Genomic DNA, 22,215 nt, shown 5'->3' with positions numbered 1-22,215 from the left:
ATAGGATTTCAAGAAGTTTTGAGGAAAAGTACAATTACTTTTTACACGTGATGTTGTTCTTGTTCTGCTTTATGAGTGCCTACTGTTAAATGGTACTAAAATATAGCCATGTAAAAGAGAAAAGATGCAGCTTGGTTTTGGGAGTCTGAGGGGGTAATGCTACTTTATTCATCTTTTTGATTCAGAAATTCACATAACTCCTATTTAAAGGACTTTTCAACACTGAATCCAGTATCATGTCTGCTTGTGTTGAAGAAGTAAATTTTACAAAATGCACTTAATTCCTTCCTATGGTGTCACTGTGTAATAAGGATTAAGGTACCATTTTTTTTTTTGCATTTATACTGGGTTGCACAGCAAGAGTTCACGTCTTATACTAATATATGCTAAATAGTTGCATAGTATATAGATCATTGTTGTTAAAATAGCAGTACTGAAGGCATTGTGGATCACAGAGCCCCAGTGGTCTCCATTGTGTTTGCTTTGACATTATTAAACTCAATCTGTTTCTCTAACTGTGACTCTAATTACTACATTTGCATGGCAGAAAAGTTTGCTTTGTGGGTTGACTTTTATTAACAGAGCTTGCATGTTGTTTTCTGCTCCCGCTCTCAGTGCTTCGTGAGCAGACAGAGCACCTTCAGTTGCATGAATAATTATGCACAATCAATAAGTTTTTGTGTTTGTCTTTGTTGTTTCTTTGATGTGGCCTGTAGGATGCTGCCGGCAAGGTGCTGGACCGCTGGGCCATCATGTCTCGAGAAGAGGAAATCATCACCCTTCAGCAGTTTCTGCGGTTTGGAGAAACCAAATCCATCGTGGAGCTGATGGCAATTCAGGAGAAAGAAGGGCAGGCCGTGGCTGTGCCGTCTTCAAAGACAGACTCAGACATAAGGACTTTCATTGAGAGCAATAATCGCACCAGGAGCCCCAGCCTCCTCGCTCACTTAGAGAACAGCAATCCTTCCAGCATTCATCACTTCGAAAACATCCCCAATAGCCTTGCATTTCTGCTTCCATTCCAGTACATAAACCCTGTGTCAGCCCCTCTGCTGGGGTTGCCTCCGAATGGGCTCCTGTTGGAACAACCAGGACTGCGGCTGAGGGAGCCCAGCCTGTCAACCCAGAACGAATATAATGAGAGCAGCGAATCCGAAGTATCTCCCACACCTTATAAGAATGATCAAACGCCCAACAGAAATGCCCTGACCAGCATCACTAACGTGGAGCCCAAAACCGAGCCAGCCTGCGTCTCCCCCATTCAGAATTCTGCCCCAGTCAGCGATCTGTCCAAAACTGAACACCCAAAAAGCTCCTTCCGGATTCACCGAATGAGAAGGATGGGGTCGGCCTCCAGGAAAGGAAGAGTGTTCTGTAATGCGTGTGGGAAGACATTCTACGACAAAGGTACTCTGAAAATTCATTATAATGCTGTTCACCTGAAGATCAAACACCGATGTACCATCGAAGGTTGCAACATGGTCTTCAGCTCTCTCCGAAGCCGTAATCGCCACAGTGCAAACCCCAACCCCCGCCTTCACATGCCTATGTTAAGGAACAACCGAGACAAGGATTTGATCCGTGCCACGTCGGGAGCTGCCACCCCTGTCATAGCAAGTACAAAATCAAATCTCACCCTCACAAGCCCTGGCCGGCCCCCGATGGGCTTCACCACTCCCCCACTAGACCCAGTCTTACAGAATCCTCTCCCTAGCCAGCTGGTATTTTCTGGGCTAAAGACTGTACAACCAGTTCCTCCATTTTATAGAAGTTTACTCACTCCTGGGGAAATGGTGAGTCCTCCAACCTCCCTCCCAACCAGCCCCATCATTCCAACCAGCGGTACCATAGAGCAGCACCCCCCACCACCCTCTGAGCCAGTAGTGCCAGCAGTGATGATGGCCACCCATGAGCCCAGTGCCGACCTGGCACCCAAGAAAAAGCCCAGGAAGTCAAGCATGCCTGTGAAGATCGAGAAGGAAATCATTGACACGGCCGACGAGTTTGACGACGAAGACGATGACCCCAATGATGGTGGCGCTGTGGTCAACGACATGAGCCATGACAATCATTGCCATTCCCAGGAGGAGATGAGCCCAGGCATGTCTGTGAAGGACTTTTCTAAGCATAACAGGACCCGGTGCATTTCAAGGACTGAAATCAGAAGGGCCGACAGCATGACTTCGGAGGACCAGGAGCCCGAGCGAGACTATGAAAATGAGTCTGAGTCTTCGGAGCCCAAACTAGGCGAGGAGTCCATGGAGGGGGATGAGCACATTCATAGTGAGGTGAGCGAAAAAGTCCTGATGAACAGTGAGAGGCCCGATGAGAACCACAGTGAGCCCTCCCACCAGGACGTCATCAAGGTGAAGGAAGAATTCACAGACCCCACGTACGACATGTTTTACATGAGCCAGTATGGACTGTACAACGGTGGCGGGGCCAGCATGGCTGCCCTGCACGACAGTTTTACATCGTCTCTGAATTATGGCAGCCCTCAGAAGTTCTCCCCAGAAGGGGACCTGTGTTCTAGCCCAGACCCCAAAATCTGTTATGTGTGCAAGAAGAGTTTCAAAAGCTCCTACAGCGTGAAGCTTCACTACAGAAACGTTCACTTAAAAGAGATGCACGTGTGCACGGTGGCTGGCTGCAACGCCGCCTTCCCCTCTCGCCGAAGCAGAGACAGGTCAGTAAATCTCCATTGGCTGCTCCTGCTGGGGGGTGGGGGGCGGTGCCAGTTTCAGTCATGTTGGATTTCACATCTGAAAAATCCAACTGAGATGTTTCTGATGCACAGTGACCATGTGATAACTCAGCTGCTTGCTTACGAAGGGTCGTTGCTGTTGGTGCTTGCTATGATTAAGCATGCAGAGTCATCCGCCATTTACCCAGTCATGCACGCCATGTTTCTCTGTGTGCTGTGTACATGTGTGTGTAAGTATGTGTTTCCATGCATCTAGGTGTGAACCAATTAACTATGTACACAATTCCCTGCTTTCCCATGATCTTCACTTAGAAGCCGCAGCTTCTGTTTTTTATATATTTATATATATATATAAAATATATTTCTGCTTTGCCTTGTGGCTTTTTAATTAAATCAATATATTATCTTCATACACACATATTTATCCAATATAGAAACAGAAATTTACGGATGGAAAGAACCATAGGTCCAGGACATCGAGACAGCCTGCATCTCCGTAGGTATAACCAGAAATGTTATCATTGCTTACATGAGTGTACAGTGTGTCCTTGCATTCTTTAAGAGTCATGGAAATATCCCAAGGAAATGGGACCAGAGTAATTGTTGCTGTGGGGAAAGGGTGTGGTGGTGTGGGTTTCTTTTTTAACTTCACAGCATCTTTGAACACATCTCTGAAATGCAGTCCACCATGCGCATCCCTCTCAGAAGGGCACGTGTGCATATACGTTCAGGATCAGTTAGAATCTATTAGGTCCAGCCTTCAGATGACATCACAGCCTTGCTATGTAACTGCAGCTCTGAAACGGTCAGGCTTAAACAGAAGCAGCTGGTTCTAAACCTCCGATGTTTGTTATTAATCCTGAAGAAAAGGTAATATAAATGGACTGAGGCAAGGTGGCCCGCGGTGGGTAATGGTTATCCTGCACTCACAGGGATGAGCTCGGGAGCACATCTTCTCCGGAGTACACCAGCCCGACTCAGCCCACACACCAGGTAGTTTTTCCATTTTACCAGATGTGGTTTTTATTTCTACATTGGCTTTTTAAAATATGTTCAGAGAAAACTTTATTACATGGTCAAAAAAATCAATCTATGTGGAAGAAACTAATTAAAAATAGAGAGTTTTCAAATAAATACCACCCAAAGACTAGTGGTCATCAGCTGGGTACAACGGTTTGACAAAGTGGCATGTAGTGAGGGTACCCCTGAGTGACTACTCTTTTGACGATTCTGTGTTGGCCTTCATATTTGAAAAATCAGTCCTTTTTTAAGTTTAAGTTTTAAAAATACCTTTTTCCTTTCCACTGAAGTAAAAGGGACCCATTCTATGAAAAGAAAAATGTCTAAGAAAAATAAGTGACTTTCTTTCACAACTTAAAATGTGCTCTGAGAAGAATGCTATCTTCCCAATGCTTTCCCCACCCCTGTTTACCTTCTTCTGTAAAAATGGTTTACAGTCACAAAGTTGTTTTCAGTTCCAACTTGTCCCTGATAGTCCTTGAATACATCAGATAAGATAGCTACACTTTCAATAATAAAATGCAGTACTGTACTCAGCCTCCCCCAAGCTTGTGAGTAATATTCATTCTTTTAAATTTGAAATAGTGCACTAGTGATAATGAGGTTAATGCATTAGATTTTTTTTTTAACAAAAATAAAAGACTCATGAAAACCTGCATACAATATTTATGGAAATGGAGTGTTTGAAGACAAGCCAAAATTTAAGCTTATTTGCATGAATTCCTATCACAGTTTTAGTTCGTTTGCTGAAAGTACTGCAAGTCATAACACTGGAATAAATAGCTATAGGACCAAAAGGCTGCACGCCTGAAACTCCATGCTTTCCTTTGTGTCAGACTGCAAGAAAGCACGCGTGTGGGGGTGTTTACGTCCTCCTGCAGAAGGTGGTGAGGGACTGTTGCTTTGTCTGAAGAAAAATGTTTATTGACAGTAGAAGAATATATCAGCCTCTGTTTGTATTCTAAGGAGTCAGACTTTGGCAAATGGCCATCCGTGTAGAAGTTGAGACCAATGTCCAGGTAGCACAGATGGGTCCCAGGTGTGTTCAGTCACACAAATGATAGCAAACTTCAGCAAACAGTTGATACATTTCATTGGTGCAAAACATCACATCATACCTGATTTTTTTTTAATTTCAGAGTTTTTTCTTGATAAATGAAGAAAAGCTAATTGAAAAAAAGATTGTGAAATGAAACTTTTTTGATTCACACTTGAAATTTTCCTTCTTAAAAAAATACACAGCTCTTTTGACCCCAGGTTAAAAACTTGACAGAAACTCTTCATGCTTTGATTTTGACATCTTTCATTTCCTCAAAAGAAAAATATTTCTTCTTGTTGAGTCTCTGACTTGAATTAATATCATGATGTGATTTTCGCTACTACCCATACCTAGCAACAGTGCTGCTAGTGGGGTACAGTCTCTGTCTCAGCAGGGTGGACTGTGACACACAGGTGCACCCCTGTGTCTTCCTTTTGTCATCATTTCATCGACAGATGTGAACCTGTGAGTGACTCCTTATTCACAAATCCTCTTGGATCCCATCCCTGATCTGTCCCTTCGATGTCCCTTCTGCTGTTTCTTCACCTCTAATGTGTTAGGCACAAGCCAGGAAGTTTACATCCAGTTTTTGCCTCTTCAGCGCCCTATGAAACGAAGATAAGTTTTGTCAACCTTCCTCTTGAGCCAACAGCCTTCCCAGCCAGAAACCCTAGTGTGTCTCTGGTCCTGCTGCCCTGAGGCCCGTGCCTTCCTCTCCCCAGAGTCTCATTCACCTCTGACTCTACGGGGTCTTCCCTGTGCAAATAGAGTGGATTCTGAGTGGGGACTGAAAAGTGTAGGGCTGCAGGCGTTTCTAGGCTGCCTGAGATAAAGCTCCCAGAATTTCGCTGTCTCCCTTGTGCATGTCAAAGCAGCCTTCTCATCTCCAGCATTGCAGCACCTTAGGGGAGTTAGACACAGGCCTCCCTGGGCTCCTTCCAGGATGGTTATATGTGAGGGAGTTGCATTTTTGGTCTCCAGAGAGGCATGTTAGTAAGGTGGAAGTAAAAAGAAGTTAAACGCTGGATTGTAAGTTCAGCAGCTCGTGATCAGAGCGTCCTGGGTCTTTGCTTTTGGTCCTGCTACAGTTTATTACATCAAGTTGCAGACTTGTTGGGAAAGCAGAGTGTGCTTTGTCTAAAGTGACAGGGCAGAGAGAAAGGCACTGGCAAGGTTCGTTAGGGCTGAGGGTGCGAAGCAGTAGGGTCAGAGGTGTCCTTTCTCTGTGGTTGTAAATGAGTGTTAATCAATCAGCAGCCAAGAGGACCAATGCACATAAGGACAAAGAGCAAGCGAAGGAACAAAGTCCGAGTTGTCCCACTCACCAGGTAGCTGTCAGAGCCGTCTCCATTCTCAGAGTGATAGAAGCGAATTGTAAATAATCTCTGTAGCGAACTCTGGGAGCAAGAGGATGGCTGCAGTGTTCAAGTGTATCCTGGGAACCTCATGTAGTTTAGTTCGGGTCTAGGGCTCGGTTAGGTCCCTGGTTAATCCCCTAACTGCTCCACTGCTGAGATGCCATTCTGTCAGGGAACAGGCTGCAGGCACGCGGTCCTGGGAAATACATGAAGTACTCCCTGGGCAGAAGGATGACTGGCCTGGAACCTACAGTCTTCGTAAAAGACACTTTTTTTTTTGAGGACAAGATCATGGTCAGAATTAGGTGGGCTTAGTTGACCATTATACGTTTCTCATCCTCTGAATGGAATTTGATCCAGAAGAGGGCTGATTGCTGTGGATCGCCTGTATTTAAGGGAAGACCCTTTATAAAGTATGTTTGGATTTTTTATTCAAGGGAAATAAAACAAACACCCCATTGTTCCCTAATATTCCTTATCACTTCCTAGTATGTCAAGTTCTGTTTGTATCAATTATAGTGGTCGGCAGTTCTAAAACTCATTTAAAATGAGGATTTTATGTTTGGAACTCACCAATCTGTTCAGAAAGCTGTAGTTCTCTGTTTTTCATCCTTCATGAGTTTCACCAGCCTTGTTCCTCTCTTCTCCAGCTAGTGCCCATAACTGTCCAGGTTTGTCTTAAATTTTATTGGGAAGGTAGGCATGTACATTTGATCTGCAAGGTGTGGGAAAGGTGATTCAGCCACATGAATAAGTTTTAACAAAATAATATTTGCTTAGTGTGACTTATAAATAAATATGAGGCAACAATTGGTGCCAAGTGTGAAGCTTCTATTTGATTGCTGGTTAAATCAGTCCAGATTTAAACATGTAAACTTCTTGATTTGTATGGAGTAAGACATCTGTATTTGGTTTATTAAAACCTGCTGATGTCTCCAGAACTAATTTTGCTCCTGTATAGGCCTCTGGGTAGCTGTAGCTGAAAAGCAGAGATGTATGGTTTTTACTTGTCTTATTACCTGACTTCCAGCCCTGTACAGGTGTGCAGGAATAAATTAACATGAGCTACCTCTGAAGAGCCACTGCATACATTAACAAGAGAGGTGAAGGTGCAAAAACATGCTACCTGCCTCCTGTTGTCACCTCTTCAAGCAAGCAACATCCATTTTTTTTCCATCATTCTCTGTGTTTGGAAACTTATAAAGAACTTTTCTGCAGAAAGCTTTTCAATAAATACACATGGTTTCACCAGGTTTCACCTCCAAGAAACAAGCCACTTAGCACCAATTCGAGATAACTATTAGTATATTTGCCCTAATATAATTAGCTGTCAAATACAGTGTGATAATCCTCTCCAACGATGAGAGGAGAGCATTAGAAGGCACCAGCTGTTTCATTTCCTATATTTTTTGCCAATCAAACTGCACCTCTCCCTTTCCAAGATTCTTGTATAAAGTGAAGTGGTGCAGGTCGTCTGATTTTTAAGCTAAGGAAGAGATTTTCTCCCCATTGCTCTACTTGGTTTCACAATAGAGCCGGCAGATCAATAGGCCTTTTGTACTTATCTCCATTACTTTCCATCAAAAGCAAGCAAACAAAATAAATCCCCCTCCTGAGTAATTGCTAGTTGTGTCCTCCTCAAGCAAAACTTTGGTAGTAAGATAAACTTCAGTGTCACTCCTGTCCCTGGGGTTCTTTTTATACACTGAGAGAAGAGCAATGAGCAAAACGGTCTCCTTGTATCATGGGGAGAGACTCTGTCAGGCCTAAAGTGAGCCTCGGATCTTGCTAATGACCTCCTGCTGGCCCAGCTGGATGCAAGACAAGCTCATTTAAGCCCCTACTGACCTTTCACTCCTCCACGACAAGAGCCACACCAGTCTTCGAAACTGTGCACCACATAGACAACAAAGCTTAATGGCTGACGAATGATTTCCCTTTCATGATGCAAAGAGATTTTTACAAATTTCTATTGATTTAGTCTCCTATGGCTGTATAACCCCCATTCCTTACTTTTCTAATGTTTATTTATTTTCATCTGCTTGGAAAGCAGAACAGCAGAGAGAGAAAGCAGGAAAGAGTCACGGACAGAGAAATCTTGCATCTGCTGTTTCACTCCCCAAAAGCCTGCGACAGCCAGGGCTGGGCCAGCTAAAGCCAGGAGCTGGGATCTCCAGTTCAGTCTTCCCCACGGGAGTGGCAGGGGCCCAGGTATTCTGGCCGTCATCTGCTGCTTCCCAGGATGCATTAGCAGGCCGCTGGATGGGAATCAGAGGTACTGGGGCTTGAACTGCCATGCCTGTATGGGATGCTGGTGTCCCAAGTGGCATCTTAATGCACTGCGCAACGCCCAGTGCAGCCCTTATTTTTACTGTCCATAGAAGCTAACAAGCTATTTCTTAGGCCAGCATTATCTTGCAAATTCATCCACCACCACCACCCCCAAAATGTCACTTAGAGCAGAATTCACAGTCTGAGTGCACAGGTCGTATCTTTCTTGGTGGCACCACTTTGAGTGGGTTGTCTCCCTCATTTCCACTTCCATCAGGTCTGTTACAATCTGTCTGCCCCTCTGGTAGACTTCACTGTCTCACAAATCACTCATTTGAGGAACTTGTTTTGAGGGATAATCTTTTCTTTGCGAAAACACATACCATTGTCTAGAAAGGGGGGTATAGACTGCACACGTGCACTGGCACTCACTGAGGCAACCGGGTGAGATCCATTCTCTCTTGGATGAGACTCCTGCAGCTCTCTTGCTGTACATGATCATTGGTTGTTTGCTAATGGGAGGGGAGACTCCTCTTTCTCTGTTTAAACTTAAAGTTCAGCTATAAAGTCTTTTTTTCTTTTAAGCCTTCTCAGAAATAATTTAGTGTTTTTGCCATAAGATTTCCAGGAGCTTCAAATAAATGAATGTGGCAGAATATGAAAGGAGTTTACGCTTGCCAAAAAATTGCAATGTCATAAAAAAGGGATTTGGTAACTTTGATTCCTGAGTGCCAAGATGTGTGTGTGTGCGTGTGTGTGTGTGTGTGTGTGTTGGTGGAGGGGGCAGGTTAGTTAAATCAGAGGAGGAAAGAAGATTTTTTAGGAAAGGACAATTTTTCTTTAGTTATTTCTCATAAAACTCCACTTCTAAAAATACCTAGATTTTATGTCCTAATGCGAAGCTGCTTGAATTAAAACAGGAGTTGTAAATTCCTGGTAAAAAGCTGTTCTGCCTGAAGTGTTAGTGATCTTAACTCTAGTACTTTATGGAGTTTATTACTTCTTTTATTAACTAGGGGGAAAAATGTTACCCACATCCAGTTTAATTCTTTTTGTTGCTTACTCTAATTTTGACTTGACTTTAGGAAAGAAAAGAGAAAGCAGAATCTTTCTAACAGAACATATATTGTGATGCCTCAATTTTGTCATTGCATATGTCAATCTGAATTATTATCAGCCACTCAAAACTTATGCTAACCTTCTAATCTAAATGCACCCATATAATGTATCTGTGTGTTTATACATAAACACCCACATAAATAACAGTATCAAAAGACACATCCTCCTTAATTGCTTGAACTGACATCTCCATCTTGGAGAGTGATCCATGAAGTTACTTTATCATGCTGATGGGAAATAACAAGATTTTGTAAGTGGAAGGGACAGACCAGGGCAGGGAGAGCAGCAGGCCTTCGGAAGGAAGCCTGTCAGGGCTGAGGGCCGGCATGGGGCAGCAGCTCCGACTCCGCCGCCTGTGCAGCCGGCTCTGTCACTGAGGGGGCACTGGTGGGTCAGTCCACTCACTAGTAATTGTGTTTTACAGACTTCTAAAGCAATTGGCTCAGTCAGTCCCAATTCAATAAAAGTGGAGAGCAAGAGAGAGAGAGCACTTTTGTTCTATTTTTTCCTTGAAATTATTTCATTCAGCAGTCTGTCTTTTTTATTACCAAGACTTGACATTAGCACTCCAAGCTATATTAGCATCCATTTCAGCAGTTCAGTAATGGTATTAAAAAAACACTTAACTTCAACGGTGAATGGTTGTATGACAGTACCATAAAAAATCCACATTAAAAAAAAAAACGCATGTATTTGTCCCAGCAAATTATTTTTCACTTGTTTAACCGCTTCGAAACTATGTGTTCATGACGGTTACTCACGAGGACTTCCTTGTCCTCAGAAAGAGCCAGCAGGGGAGCTCTCCTGCCCAGGGAACTGGAGAAAAAGGAGGGAGAGGAGAGAGATGCTGTTTGCCCTGTACTCAGATCCCCTCCCATCCATCAGCAGAGATGGAATTGGCAACCTCACAGCACCTAAGGTGAGATTCTTGGATCCTCACGCCTGACTGGGATTTGATTTTGAACCCAACACTCTCCAAACTCGGGAGCACAGCCTAACTGCTTTGGCACTGTGGCGTGCTCATAAATGACTACATTAGGTTCTAAATTTTGATTAAACATTCAGTAATTAATCAATGGTAGACACGAAGCAGTTGGCAAGGTCCAGAGCTGCAAAATGTTTAAGACATAAAACATTACGAAGTAATTAGAATCTGCCCCTTCAAGGGAAGGATTGCCTTCAATAAGGAGGTAAATGATAGCATCCTGTTTATTGTGGACGTAGGCAGCCAGAGCAATATGATAAACTGCTGGAGATACACATATCAGTAATCATCCACATTATTAGTGCCATTAATCATAATTCCAAAAATATGACAGCAGCAGCCAACTTTTTGACCAATTTTGCTTCTGCCTGTTGGCCATTATAACTTCGCTAATAGACTGCAGAGCTCCTGTGCGTGGCAGTTTGCATTGAGAATGGAAGGTTAATTATATTTGAGCTGCTGATTTCTTCTCTCCTCGGAAAAGGCTTAGCACTTTGCCAATCCCAGGAGCTCACTGTTGTTAAACCAGTAAAAGTACTTTATTGAAATTTTCTTTGTTGGTCAGAAATGAGGAGATGTTTCAGATGAGATATAAGCGCCAGGCTGGGACGACTGCTAATGTTTCTTGCTCCGAAGTGATCCTTGAGCAGCAACTCGGTGGTTTCTTTAGATCACGTTGCTCTCATTTCTCTTCTGCAGACAGGTAAAGCGGTCTGCACTGTATGGCGAGACACAGAAACCCCACACCGTTAGCGGTAGTCTCAATATGTAAACTCGGACCAGGGCCTTAGGAGGGGCTGCTCACACCGGGAGAAACAAGCCCCTCTTTCATGCAGAAGTCCGGTTTCCAACCACACCAGTGTGAAAAAGGAGTGCAGGGAACGTCACCAGAAGCATCTGGATGTTTGTGGAAATTGGAATTGTGAGCAGCACGGGAGCGCGGCAGGTTTCCTAACTGAAGTTTCCAGGTTTCAGCGATCATTTAAGCAAAGATGTATGTTCGATTATGCTCATTCTAAAGAACTCTACACGCAAATAATAATAATACTGATTTTTTTTTTCCTACCAAATACTGTCTCCTTGCTTGGAGAACTCATCCATCCCTAATGTCATCTTTGAACAAGATCATAAACTAACTGTCTTAAAGATATAAAACCTGTTTGAACTTTTTTTTCCTTATGAACTACTCGCAGTACTGCTTTTGAAAGCAGTCTCAGGAAGAGATTGATGATCTGTGTGACACACATTTTGACATGGTAGATAAATTTGAATATGCAGAGAGGAAGTCATTCCTAATATTTTGGAGCTACATCTTTCAAACTCTTCATTTAATTCAGACTACAAAACATGGAGTGGGAGACTTGAGGGTTAGCTCATCCACGATAAATAGAAAATTCAGAATTGTAGCTCAGATTTATTTGCAGTAAATCCTTAAAAGTTGCCAGGCTTTGCTTTTCGTTACCTAACAATAATACTAAATGCAGCACCCTGTGAGCTGCCTGATTGAGAAAATTCCAAACACTGTGAAAACATAATCCTGTCCGCAGTGCAACACGCGTCTCACGTTATGGTTCAACAGGTACCTACTGAATAATCAGCACCCTTGAGAAGCCTCCCTGTGTCAGATACAACTCAGAAGTAAAATGGTTAGGGAACAGGGCTGGGGGATAGCAATTCCACACTTAACCTGAGCATCCAGCATGCACAGTTTCCATCTACCAATCTGCCTTCCCAAATACCATCACTACATTAGCATTTTTTATGCATTCCACTGCAATGACAAATTGTTTTCTAACTGTAGCGCCAGATTTAGTATGCGAAAGACACATTTGCCTCTGCCAGCAAACCAATAATTCTCACTAACATCTTCAGAGTTACAACATTTATAAAGTTGCAAAGTGGAGTAAACAAACCATCTGTTTGGCTTTTCCATATATGTCATGCTTTCTTATTAGCATATTACGATTCATTTAGTAAACAAATTTGGTGATTTCGTTCACGTCAAAGTTAGATCAGAAGCTTGAAGATGATTAACATTCCTGGGACAAGCGCATTAATACATTGCTTCCTCTGCAAAGTTAAATGGCCTCTCAGGAGAATCGCCCCTTGTTGACAAGATGAGACTGTCAATTTTGTTTGCCTGCCACATTAGGGGCCATAAGGGGATGGCAGGCTCTGAGAGAGGAGAGTCGTGTAGGCAGCATAATTCACTGTGAATTGAGAAAAGAAGTCTAATTCTGATAAATAGTCGACCCCAATACATCCTACCTGTTATTACAACAGACATGCCATATCTGTGCAGTAAATTAGCTAAACCCCCGAAGAGTTTGGTGGGAGCTTATCTTCAAGTGAATAATTTGAATGTAGAGGGAACTGTCTGCGTGACCAGTATGGATGATTTATTTTATATTGAAAGGGATTGAAATGACTGAATTTCATACTTTTAATTTGCAGGAATTTGCTTAGCCTTTATCTCTCGCCTTTAATGTGTTTTTCTTTATTGGGGGGGGGGGGCGGCTTTTGAGCGTTAGCCACTAGGATTTTTTGTTAAATTTTCTTTCTGGATGAAAAGATTCTCCTGGAGAGAATCTTTGAATAATACCCTATAGAACAACTACAAATTTTGTAGAAATTTATAGTATCTCCAGTGTCATTTAATCCGCACAGCTATAAGCATCCTACCATTAATAAATGATAATGCAAAAATGTTAAGTACAGTAGATAGGAGCATAGCAATCCTGATAGAAAGAAAAAAACTAATGAGGGACAGAGATTTCAATTTTTCATTCCTGTGAATGTAGGTAGCAGGTGTGAATTTCTGTAGAGGACTATTACTGACTCAGTAATCCCACAGTACACCTAGAATTTCACAGTACACCCTGTAGTAATCTAGACTTAACCAGACTGAACACAGATTTATTTCTCTCTCCTCTTCCTCCTCTTCCTATGTATGAAAGTACTTCAAAAAGTTTATGGAAATGCAATTAAAAGATAAGTTTATTTTGGTACAAAAATTTTGAAGTCCTTGGATAGTTTTTCATAATTCACATCTTCATGGACTTGTTGATGATCCCTCAAACACAGACAGTTGGCTATCCATCTCCACAGGTTCCTCAGCCACACACTCAAGTGACAGCAGATTGAAAATATTCAGGAAAAAAATTACATCTGTCCTGAACAGGTACAAACTTGTCCTCTCATTATTAGACCTTAGCAGTATAATAGAACAAGTGTTTGCTTAGTATTTACATTACATTAAGTATTACAGGGGCTCTAGAGCTGATATAAAGTTTATGGGAGGAGGTTATATGCAAACACAGGGCCATTCTACCTAAGGGACCTGAGCAGGTGTGGTTTGCTGTCCTCGTCAGGCAAGGTCCTGGAACCAGTCCCCTGAGGACACAGAAGGATGCTTGTACACACACACACACACACACACACACACACACACAGTATCTGCTATGTATACTAGTATACTAATACTATTGCTACTAATTATCAGATATTTTGTATCAGTTTACTAAGTTTAAAATGGCTCAAACGTGATTAACAGGCTGAATATTTCTTGTAACCACTAATTTGATTCGGTCTTCAGTTTCTGACTGCTGCTGTCTGATTTTTCTGATTTGGTCATGCGAGTTTTTCTTTTAAAACAAACAGTTTTTAGCTGTTTTAAACAGACTTTCTCTTTTAAAAAACAAACAGTTCCAAAGCCAACTTTGAAACCTCAGAACACGTTCCTTTTAAATAATGTTTATGCTTTTAATTTCAATTTTTCTGTGCTAAACATGGCATGAAGCAGAACTGGGTGTTTGGACAAATGGGAACGGGAGACTTGAGAAAAGCAAAGTCCAAGGCAGGGCTTTCTGTCCCGAAAGAGCATTTGCATTGACTTGGCTGCATTCAGTGAATTTCCTGTCTAACGTGGTTGCATGGTAAAGTTTTCATCAAAGAAACAGGAAAAGACTGGTAGTCCAGTCAGAGTGCTTTCACTCACCATTTCAAGGGAAAAAGAAGAAATCTGGTTTGATGATACCTTTCCCCCAGTCCAAGGCTTTATTTCTTTTTGCTTTTGAGAGTGATTTTTGGCAAATTCACAGTGTGGAAAGAATAGAAGTTCAGAGGAAACACTTGCAATTACAAGCATAGCCTGAGTGCCGGGGCTTTTATGTGCACCAGTTTGTAGCATTGTCTTGCACCTCACTAGGTGTTGGTAGTATCAGAGTGACCCTTTTCGGTGTCACCCCTGTCTTCTCAAACACTGCATTGCATTCTCCCTGGCTGGGCACTTTTGTCTTCTTACCTTCAGTGTGTTTGGGCAAAACTTGTCTAGGACTCATGCATATTATTTCTTGAAGGCAAATAAGTAGACTTTAAATTATCTCCTGTGTGTAAAGTAGTCTACTTGATTTGTAGGACCTTTAAAGTTGAATATGATTTAATTTGTGTTCTTGGAAGTGACCATCCTGGTCTGAATTTTGGACCTTTGGCTTAATGAGTTACTGCAGTATTTACTGAGGCCAGATCCTCAGCTCTTCCACCTGTAAACTCATTTTCCCTCTCCGCTCCAGTCGTTTTGATTTTGGTAAGAGGAATTTATCCCGACTTATCCGTATTATCTACCTAAGCAGAGCATGGAGAAGCAGCTTTCATGCCATTTATGTTCTTGCAAAATATAAGAAGTTCTGACTCTAGCCTAGGTTTTTGTTAATGACTGTTCTTCCTTCTTCTGGAGATAAATATTCATGAAGAACACTACATCTATTTCTAGAAAAAACATCTCTATGCCTGGAGAACTCAACACTGTTTCCTTCACGGATTCCTTTCCCCACTCGTTACAGACACCAGCTTCTGCACTGGGGAGTCCTCTTCCTGCACTCCCTATACTCCCTGGCTCCCTCCCATTTGGGGATCCTCTTTTGTGAATGTCAGTAGGTGAGAGCTCTTTCTCTTTCCTTTCTTTTCACCTCTTCAGGTTTGCTGATCCAAATAAACTTGTAATATTCCTCCAACGGCTAGTAACCCTAGGTCTTTGGAGCTCCTGAGAACATTGTTTTATTACAGTTAATGGTCTGGATTGACTGTTTAAAAGTCCAACAAGAGGTCTTTGTTAAAACTAAGTGCTGCCTTGTGCCCCTTCTGTGGAGGTTGGACCCTGTCTCCTGGAGGGGTAGGGAAAATTTCAGTCTTGCCTTTCCCTCCTTGTCCTTGTTCCTTTTTTGTACCCCAGACTGTGTGACTTTGTTAGACAGTCTCCAAGTCCACTCTTGATGAGAGTGAACCACTAGATCTTCCACAGACCATTCTCCTCGTCCCTACTTGGAATATTTTGCATATGGCATTTTAGGAGGATTATTAAACAGAAATGAAATAGATTAAGAAATGAACATAAAAGAATCAATTTCTCTTGAACTGTGGTTGCATAATGGAAATCGACTACCATGAATGAACCCGCGTACTGAAGTTATGAGCAGCAGAGCTAATGTACTGCCAGGAGTTCATCTTTATTATTGCATTACACCTGAATCAATTGATAAAGTAGCTTTTTTTTTTCAAAGCGAGGGATGGCACTTAATTGAATAAAAGTCAATGTAATTATATTAGCAGAGGCCAACAGTACTGCTGACAGCGGAAAAGGGACACTGTTGAACAGAGTGCCAGAGCTAGTCTACACATTTCTGCACATCGTTTGGTTGACAGATATTGAGGGCTGGTACATCATCTAATTAGATTACAGATTTCTACTACTGCAAGTGAGAAATGAAGAGAAAATCCTCCTCCTGGTAACATATCGGTGAAGATGTGTAATTTCACAAGTCATCTCAGCAAAGATGTGTCCATGTGGGTGATCAGTGTGTCCTTTTGTCAGTGTGAATGTATTCCTTATTCAGTGTGTCTGGACGTGACAACGACGTGTCTGGCTGCTGTTTTCCCAGCAGTGAGCCTAGGAAGTGGTAACTGCAGATGTGTGAGAAACAACAGAGTTCTAGATCACAGTCACTGCGAAATGTGTGTTTGTGAAATTAAGAAAGGGGGAGGGTGTTAAAAATAATAAATACAGGGGGTAGGATTTCATGAGCTGCCTATGGCTGGCAGGCTGTTTTATCAATAGAGTAACGATACTCGGTGTAACTCTGTTTGCACATTCTTGTAATAACCCTGGTGTCATGCCCACATGTCAGAGTGAAGGCTTCACAGTAGGCATTTCCTGCACTCTGCTTAGCAACCTGCACTTGGAGTCATCTGCCATCTGACACCACGGAAACAGGGAGTGACTGTGTCAGAGCAAGGACCGCAGGGACAACTTGTGTTCATCACTCACATTCCCACATACTGCATGCATCTGTTTAGAACTCATTTAAGGATGCTGCTGCTGCTGCTGCGAATTTGGTTTATCTTAATTTGATTTATGATTTTTGGATTACGCAGCTGATCTGAAAATCATCAAGACAGCGTATGGGATGATCGCTTATGACAGAAAATAATTTTGTGATCAGAACATTTTAAATCCCTATTTTATTGTTTAAGTTTTTTTTTTTAAAACCAGATGTCTAGAATGTGAATTTGTTTTCTCTCTCTCTCTCTCTCCTCTCTCTCTCTCTCTCTGTCTCTCATTCTTGCTTTCTTTTGTGATCGATTTAGCAAAAGATTAGAAAGCTGATCTTATTATCACAAGGTAAGCTCAGCCTTCCTGAGTGCAGCCTGGAGAGGGCAGCCGCCCTCTGCCCGGTAAAACCCAAAGTGCTTCCTATTGTCTTGTGTGGAAAGGTGGAGAAGCCGTTCCCACCTTTCTTGTCTCTGCGGCACATACCTCTCAACCATCCATTGCTAGCCTGCCGGTCACCCTGGGGAGTGGCTCCTGTTGATCTTCCATACTTTTCAATTATAACCAAGAGGTCTGTAGACTGTTCTACTGGCCGTGTAGGTCATATCCTTGATAAGAATTCCTTCTCCAAGGTGGGGTGCTTCCACCAGTATCAAGCAGCTCTTCCTTACTGGAATATTTCTTCGTTTATTGTTTGGAAGAGTAGCCTTCAATTTAGGTCCTTGTCAAACGTGTGAGCCTCTGCAGGTGGAGAGAGGTATATGCCCAAGGGCACTTTAAAAATAAATGGGGGATGTAAATACAAAGGCACTGTTTTCAGATAGATAATAACCTAGCAGGCTTTGTAAATCATGATGTCCCTGTAGATGCTCTGGGACAAATCCTCTTTTTTTACACAAGCAAAGCACTCAGTGAGTAGAGTAAAAGTTTTGCTTGTCTAAGAAGTACAAATTGGGATTGTATGTTAATGTTGTGCCTGATTTTTATTTTTTTAATTGCTATTTTATTGTGTTTTAGTTTTTTGTCCCATTGGGTTTTTTTTTTTTCCTGTTGTTTAGTGTAAATTTTTTAAGGGTTGGGTGGGTTTTACTTACAAAATTTATTTTTATTTTTCAGTTCTTATTTTAAAGAATTAAAATTTAAACTAGAATTGCTCAGAATATTTTAACATGAAAATGCAGCAACTCTTGAAAAATACAAGTATTTTACTATGTCATTTAACTGGGATCCCAAATCATGAGAAAAGGAATTTGTGTTGTTAAAGACAGTCCTTAACTTTCTGTCAAATTGCTAATCAGTGAAGCTGAATTTTTTTCCTACCTAAAACTTAAAATATAGGGAGGTGAAGGGAAGATTTCAACAATTTTTAAAAACTAAAATAATTATCTGGATTGTTTACTTTCTTTAAAATTGGATCCTTTATAATGCTCTAAATACAGTGTTTGCTGTATTTTTAAAACAGTTTTGTTTTGTCTTGTTTTGTTTGCTGTGCCTGTAGGTAAATTTAGACTACTCCATTTTGGCAAGCATGCTGTTTCCCTTCTCTTACCCTATTGAATCCCCATTCTAAGATCTCTGCTGTGGGATCCCCTGTAGCTGCTGCTGCTGCCACGCAGTAACACTGCAGAACCGTCACTGAGGAAAAGGTGCATGGGCCTGCATACATCCTGCCATTGAAGAATTTTACTCTCATAAAAACTATGTTAATGGAAAGTTCCCCTTATTGCACCTCCCAGCACCACTTAGCCCAAATCCTGAGGATGTGGGGAAATGCTTGCTTTTATAATGGTGTAATTAGCAAGGAATGTGCTTATTTGATGCCTCCTGCAAGCCGAATCAATTGTAAAATGCTCTCCTCTTTCTCGCCCCTGCCCGTTCCCTGTGCACCCACCCCCCCTTCCCTCTTGTTTTCCTAGACACAGTGCCAACATAAATCTGCATCGTAAACTGTTGACCAAAGAACTGGATGACATGGGTCTGGACCCCTCGCAGCCCTCCCTTAGCAAGGACCTCCGGGATGAATTTTTGGTGAAGATCTATGGTGCCCAGCACCCCATGGGGCTTGACGTCAGGGAAGATGCCTCCTCTCCCGCAGGGACTGAAGACTCCCACCTGAACGGGTACGGGAGAGGCATGGCAGAGGACTACATGGTCCTTGACCTGAGCACCACCTCCAGCCTGCAGTCCAGCAGCAGCATCCACTCCTCCCGGGAATCCGATGCCGGCAGCGATGAGGGCATTCTTCTCGACGACATCGACGGGGCCAGTGACAGTGGGGAGTCGGCGCACAAGGCTGAGCCCCCTGCCCTCCCTGGTGGCCTGGGGGCTGAAGTTTCCGGATCTCTCATGTTCAGCAGCTTGGCTGGGAGCAATGGTGGGATCATGTGCAACATCTGCCACAAAATGTACAGCAACAAGGGGACCCTGCGGGTGCACTACAAAACGGTGCATCTGCGAGAAATGCACAAGTGCAAAGTCCCAGGTTGCAATATGATGTTTTCCTCCGTGCGAAGCCGAAATAGGCACAGTCAGAACCCCAATCTCCACAAAAACATTCCCTTCACTTCCGTAGATTAGTCCCAGAACGGACACTACAAATGCCAGCTCTCACCAGATGGCCTCCGTGTTTGAACTGCCATAGTCATTGTGTGCTTACGTACTTGGGGGTGTGTGTGTGTGTAGGTGTCTACGCCTCCGGGTCTGCATAGACACACACACACTTCTTTAGATGAAAAAGAGAAACACTAGGTGCTTTTGAATTTTTTTTCTTTTTCCTTTATAGTTTTGGGGAACGGGTGGGGTCTTTAATTTGGGGGTATAAAAACAGAGTACCCCTTCAAACACACACACACACACACACACACACACACACACACACGTGTGCAGCTCGCCCCCATTTTGACAGAATCATTCTCGGTCTTCTCCAAAGAGACAACTTGTTGTGCCCATGACTGTTGCCTGCAAAAAATAAAAGGGAAAAAAAGAAAAAAGAAACAAAAAGGAACTTCTTATAGTTGTCTTTTGTGAACTTTTAAGGTTTTGAGAGAATCTTCAAGTAAAGCATGGCAGATTCACCTGTAAATACTTAGCCTTGAGAGGCCAATGATGTAAAACAATTGTACTGATGGTTGTTGAACTCTTTTTGTTTAATTTTTACAGTTACATCCAGCTGTTAGATACGCAGGAAAAAATAGTTTGCTGGCTAGCTCTATCCATTTATGTTAGCGTTAATGCACATTTTTAAAAAAAAAAAAAAGAAAACATGGTCTTGTTTTTACTACCTGTTAGCTGTAGTGATGAAGAGGTGCTGGCATGCTTCACAGCACGGATCTAATTTTTTAAAATGTCCTGTACTAGTACTTAAGTCCAGTCATGCACTTTTTTTCATACACTACAAGGGGATGTGTAATATCCATGCTTCTTTTTTTAATCCTTAAACTATTGCCATACTTCAGTAAGTGTCTTTTTTAAAAAAAATTCACTTGTATAAAAATGGTCTGGTCAGTATAGGGCACAAATGCCAAACAGAAGTACTAGTGTTAACACAAAACTGCCAACTTTGCACAAGTTTCCAGAAAAGAAAATACAATTAGTCACTCAACATAACCACAGGCCAATTTGTCGGCCACCAGAAAACCGCTTTTACAAAAATCACTCAGTGATTCTTTCAAGTGCTGAATGTTATTAGAATCAACATTGCATCCTTCGTGCTTATATGTTAAGTTACATAAAAGGAAAACAAAATTATGTGGTGTGAAACAGGCAAGGCATTTATTCTTTAGAGGCAGGATAATATTTCAGGATACAAAAGCCCAAATTACTCACTATGAAACAAAGCTGAATGCAGTCAAAGGGTTGAACACTCATTCCCAAGGCCCTAGCCCTTACCCTCCATAAAGAATGCAGTAGTGTAAGCTGGGCCGGTCTCTCGCGTGGCTGTCTAATGTGTTGCACAATCTGCAGTAGTGCTACGATGCAGGCCTGTTGGGTAGACAAAATCAAAAGACGCGTGTAGCAGCAGCAGTGCTGGGAAGCGTTGAAAACATGTGCTGAACTTGAACTGAGCGACTCTCCTTTCTGAAGAGCCAGGAGGGGTGGCGGGGTTGGGGGTATGGGGGGGTGGTTAAAACAGGATCTCTCTCTGTTGAGTGTTTTGTGTTTCCCCACACGATTTGTCAGAGAGAAATGAAAGCAAGCCTGAAACCAAGCAATTGAGAGTGAGAAAGAGGGAGAGACTATTCTGCAAACCTGTTTTGTTTTGTTTTGTTCTGTTTTGTTTCCGATGTTTACACATGCTGCCTGAGCTGGTTAACCACATCGGCAGCCTCAGCTACCACAACATACTGACTAAATGATGATATTTACTCAAGTTCAGTCTGCAGCCAAAACCATTAGGGTGTGCTTTGCAGACTACATTTTGTTGTCTTTTTTTTTTTTTTTCTTAAAGTGGAGGGGGAAAAGGAAAGAAAAACAAGAAACACTTTGTCAAACAGTACACACTAATTTAAAGAGAATGTATTACTTTTGTGCATTTAAATGGCCTCAACATTTCTCTTATCAGTCTGAAAGTTAGAAATATCCCTTTGTTTTAACTTTCCATGTCGTTTCCATTTTTATGTTTTGTAATTATTTTCTCTGTGTTCACATCAGCATTCACTTCCGTTAAATTTGCCAAAGGAAACTGTTGATAGTTTCTGTCGTTATGATTATGCCTGTAGGATTTATTGTACCTCACAGTATTTATTGTTTCCAAAAATAAGCATCATTAGCTGGGAATTCAGTATTTTTATTTGTGAAAATTTCAGAAACAATAGATTCTTGAAGATAAGCTAGATATGTCTGAAAGCTTTATCTTGTCACCTCCTTCAGAGGATGCTATGGGGTTCATTGAATTCTTCATTTGTTCTGCAGTGAGAAAAGACCAAAAGTATTTGCAATACAAAAGAAACAAAATCAAACACTATGGCTGTCAGATGACAAATGTTTACTGTACAAAGCTGAGGAATTAGTAATAACCATTTTTGTTTTCTTGAACTTTTGAATTCTCCAAAGTCTTAATTGCTTTATTTTGGTGTTGTGTTAAATTGAATAGACAGAGATGTTTTCCTTTGTTTTATACCATATAAGACTCTGTACAGTATGTTTGTGAAAGATTGAACTAGAATAATGAACGTTTGTTTGCAAACATTTTGGTCCTCTTAGCATTCTCTCTGTCGCGCTGTTGCCCCTTTAGCAAATGGTGAGATTCCAAAAGGGTGGAAACATGTTTGTTAATAGCCCAACAAAGGCGTCTGGAATCTCTGGCATTTGGGATGTACGTAGACTGAATTGCACCTAGCTTTATGAAAAGAGACATTTTCATGTCAGCGCCTTTGAAAGTTACACCCATACTTG

The 22,215-nt window shown here is 42.0% G+C and overlaps 1 protein-coding gene across 23 annotated transcripts in view; it reads left to right on the top strand.

Annotated features, from left to right (window-relative positions):
- BNC2 (basonuclin zinc finger protein 2) overlaps nt 1-22,006 on the top strand; it is a 455,230-nt gene extending 433,224 nt beyond the window's left edge. For 8 of the 23 annotated variants that reach the window (XM_089317405.1, XM_070052517.2, XM_089317419.1 and 5 more), the window contains 3 exons: nt 717-2,686; nt 3,139-3,204; nt 18,738-22,006. In XM_089317405.1, the coding sequence (XP_089173531.1) occupies nt 717-2,686; nt 3,139-3,204; nt 18,738-19,398 (2,697 nt within the window). In that variant the 3' untranslated portion in view covers nt 19,399-22,006. Of the gene's footprint in view, nt 1-716; nt 2,687-3,138; nt 3,205-3,636; nt 3,698-17,138; nt 17,173-18,737 lie in introns of all 23 variants that reach the window. The other 15 variants (XM_070052555.2, XM_070052536.2, XM_089317397.1 and 12 more) reach the window with 5 other exon arrangements.
- The last annotated feature ends 209 nt before the right edge of the window (nt 22,007-22,215 follow it).

This window comes from Oryctolagus cuniculus, chromosome 1, assembly GCF_051225735.1.
Source record: "Oryctolagus cuniculus isolate XC-2025 breed Fujian yellow rabbit chromosome 1, ASM5122573v1, whole genome shotgun sequence".
In the NCBI taxonomy this organism is placed as follows: domain Eukaryota; kingdom Metazoa; phylum Chordata; class Mammalia; order Lagomorpha; family Leporidae; genus Oryctolagus; species Oryctolagus cuniculus.
The sequence above is the reverse complement of the archived record's forward strand: the minus strand, read 5'-3'. Positions and strand labels throughout refer to the sequence as shown.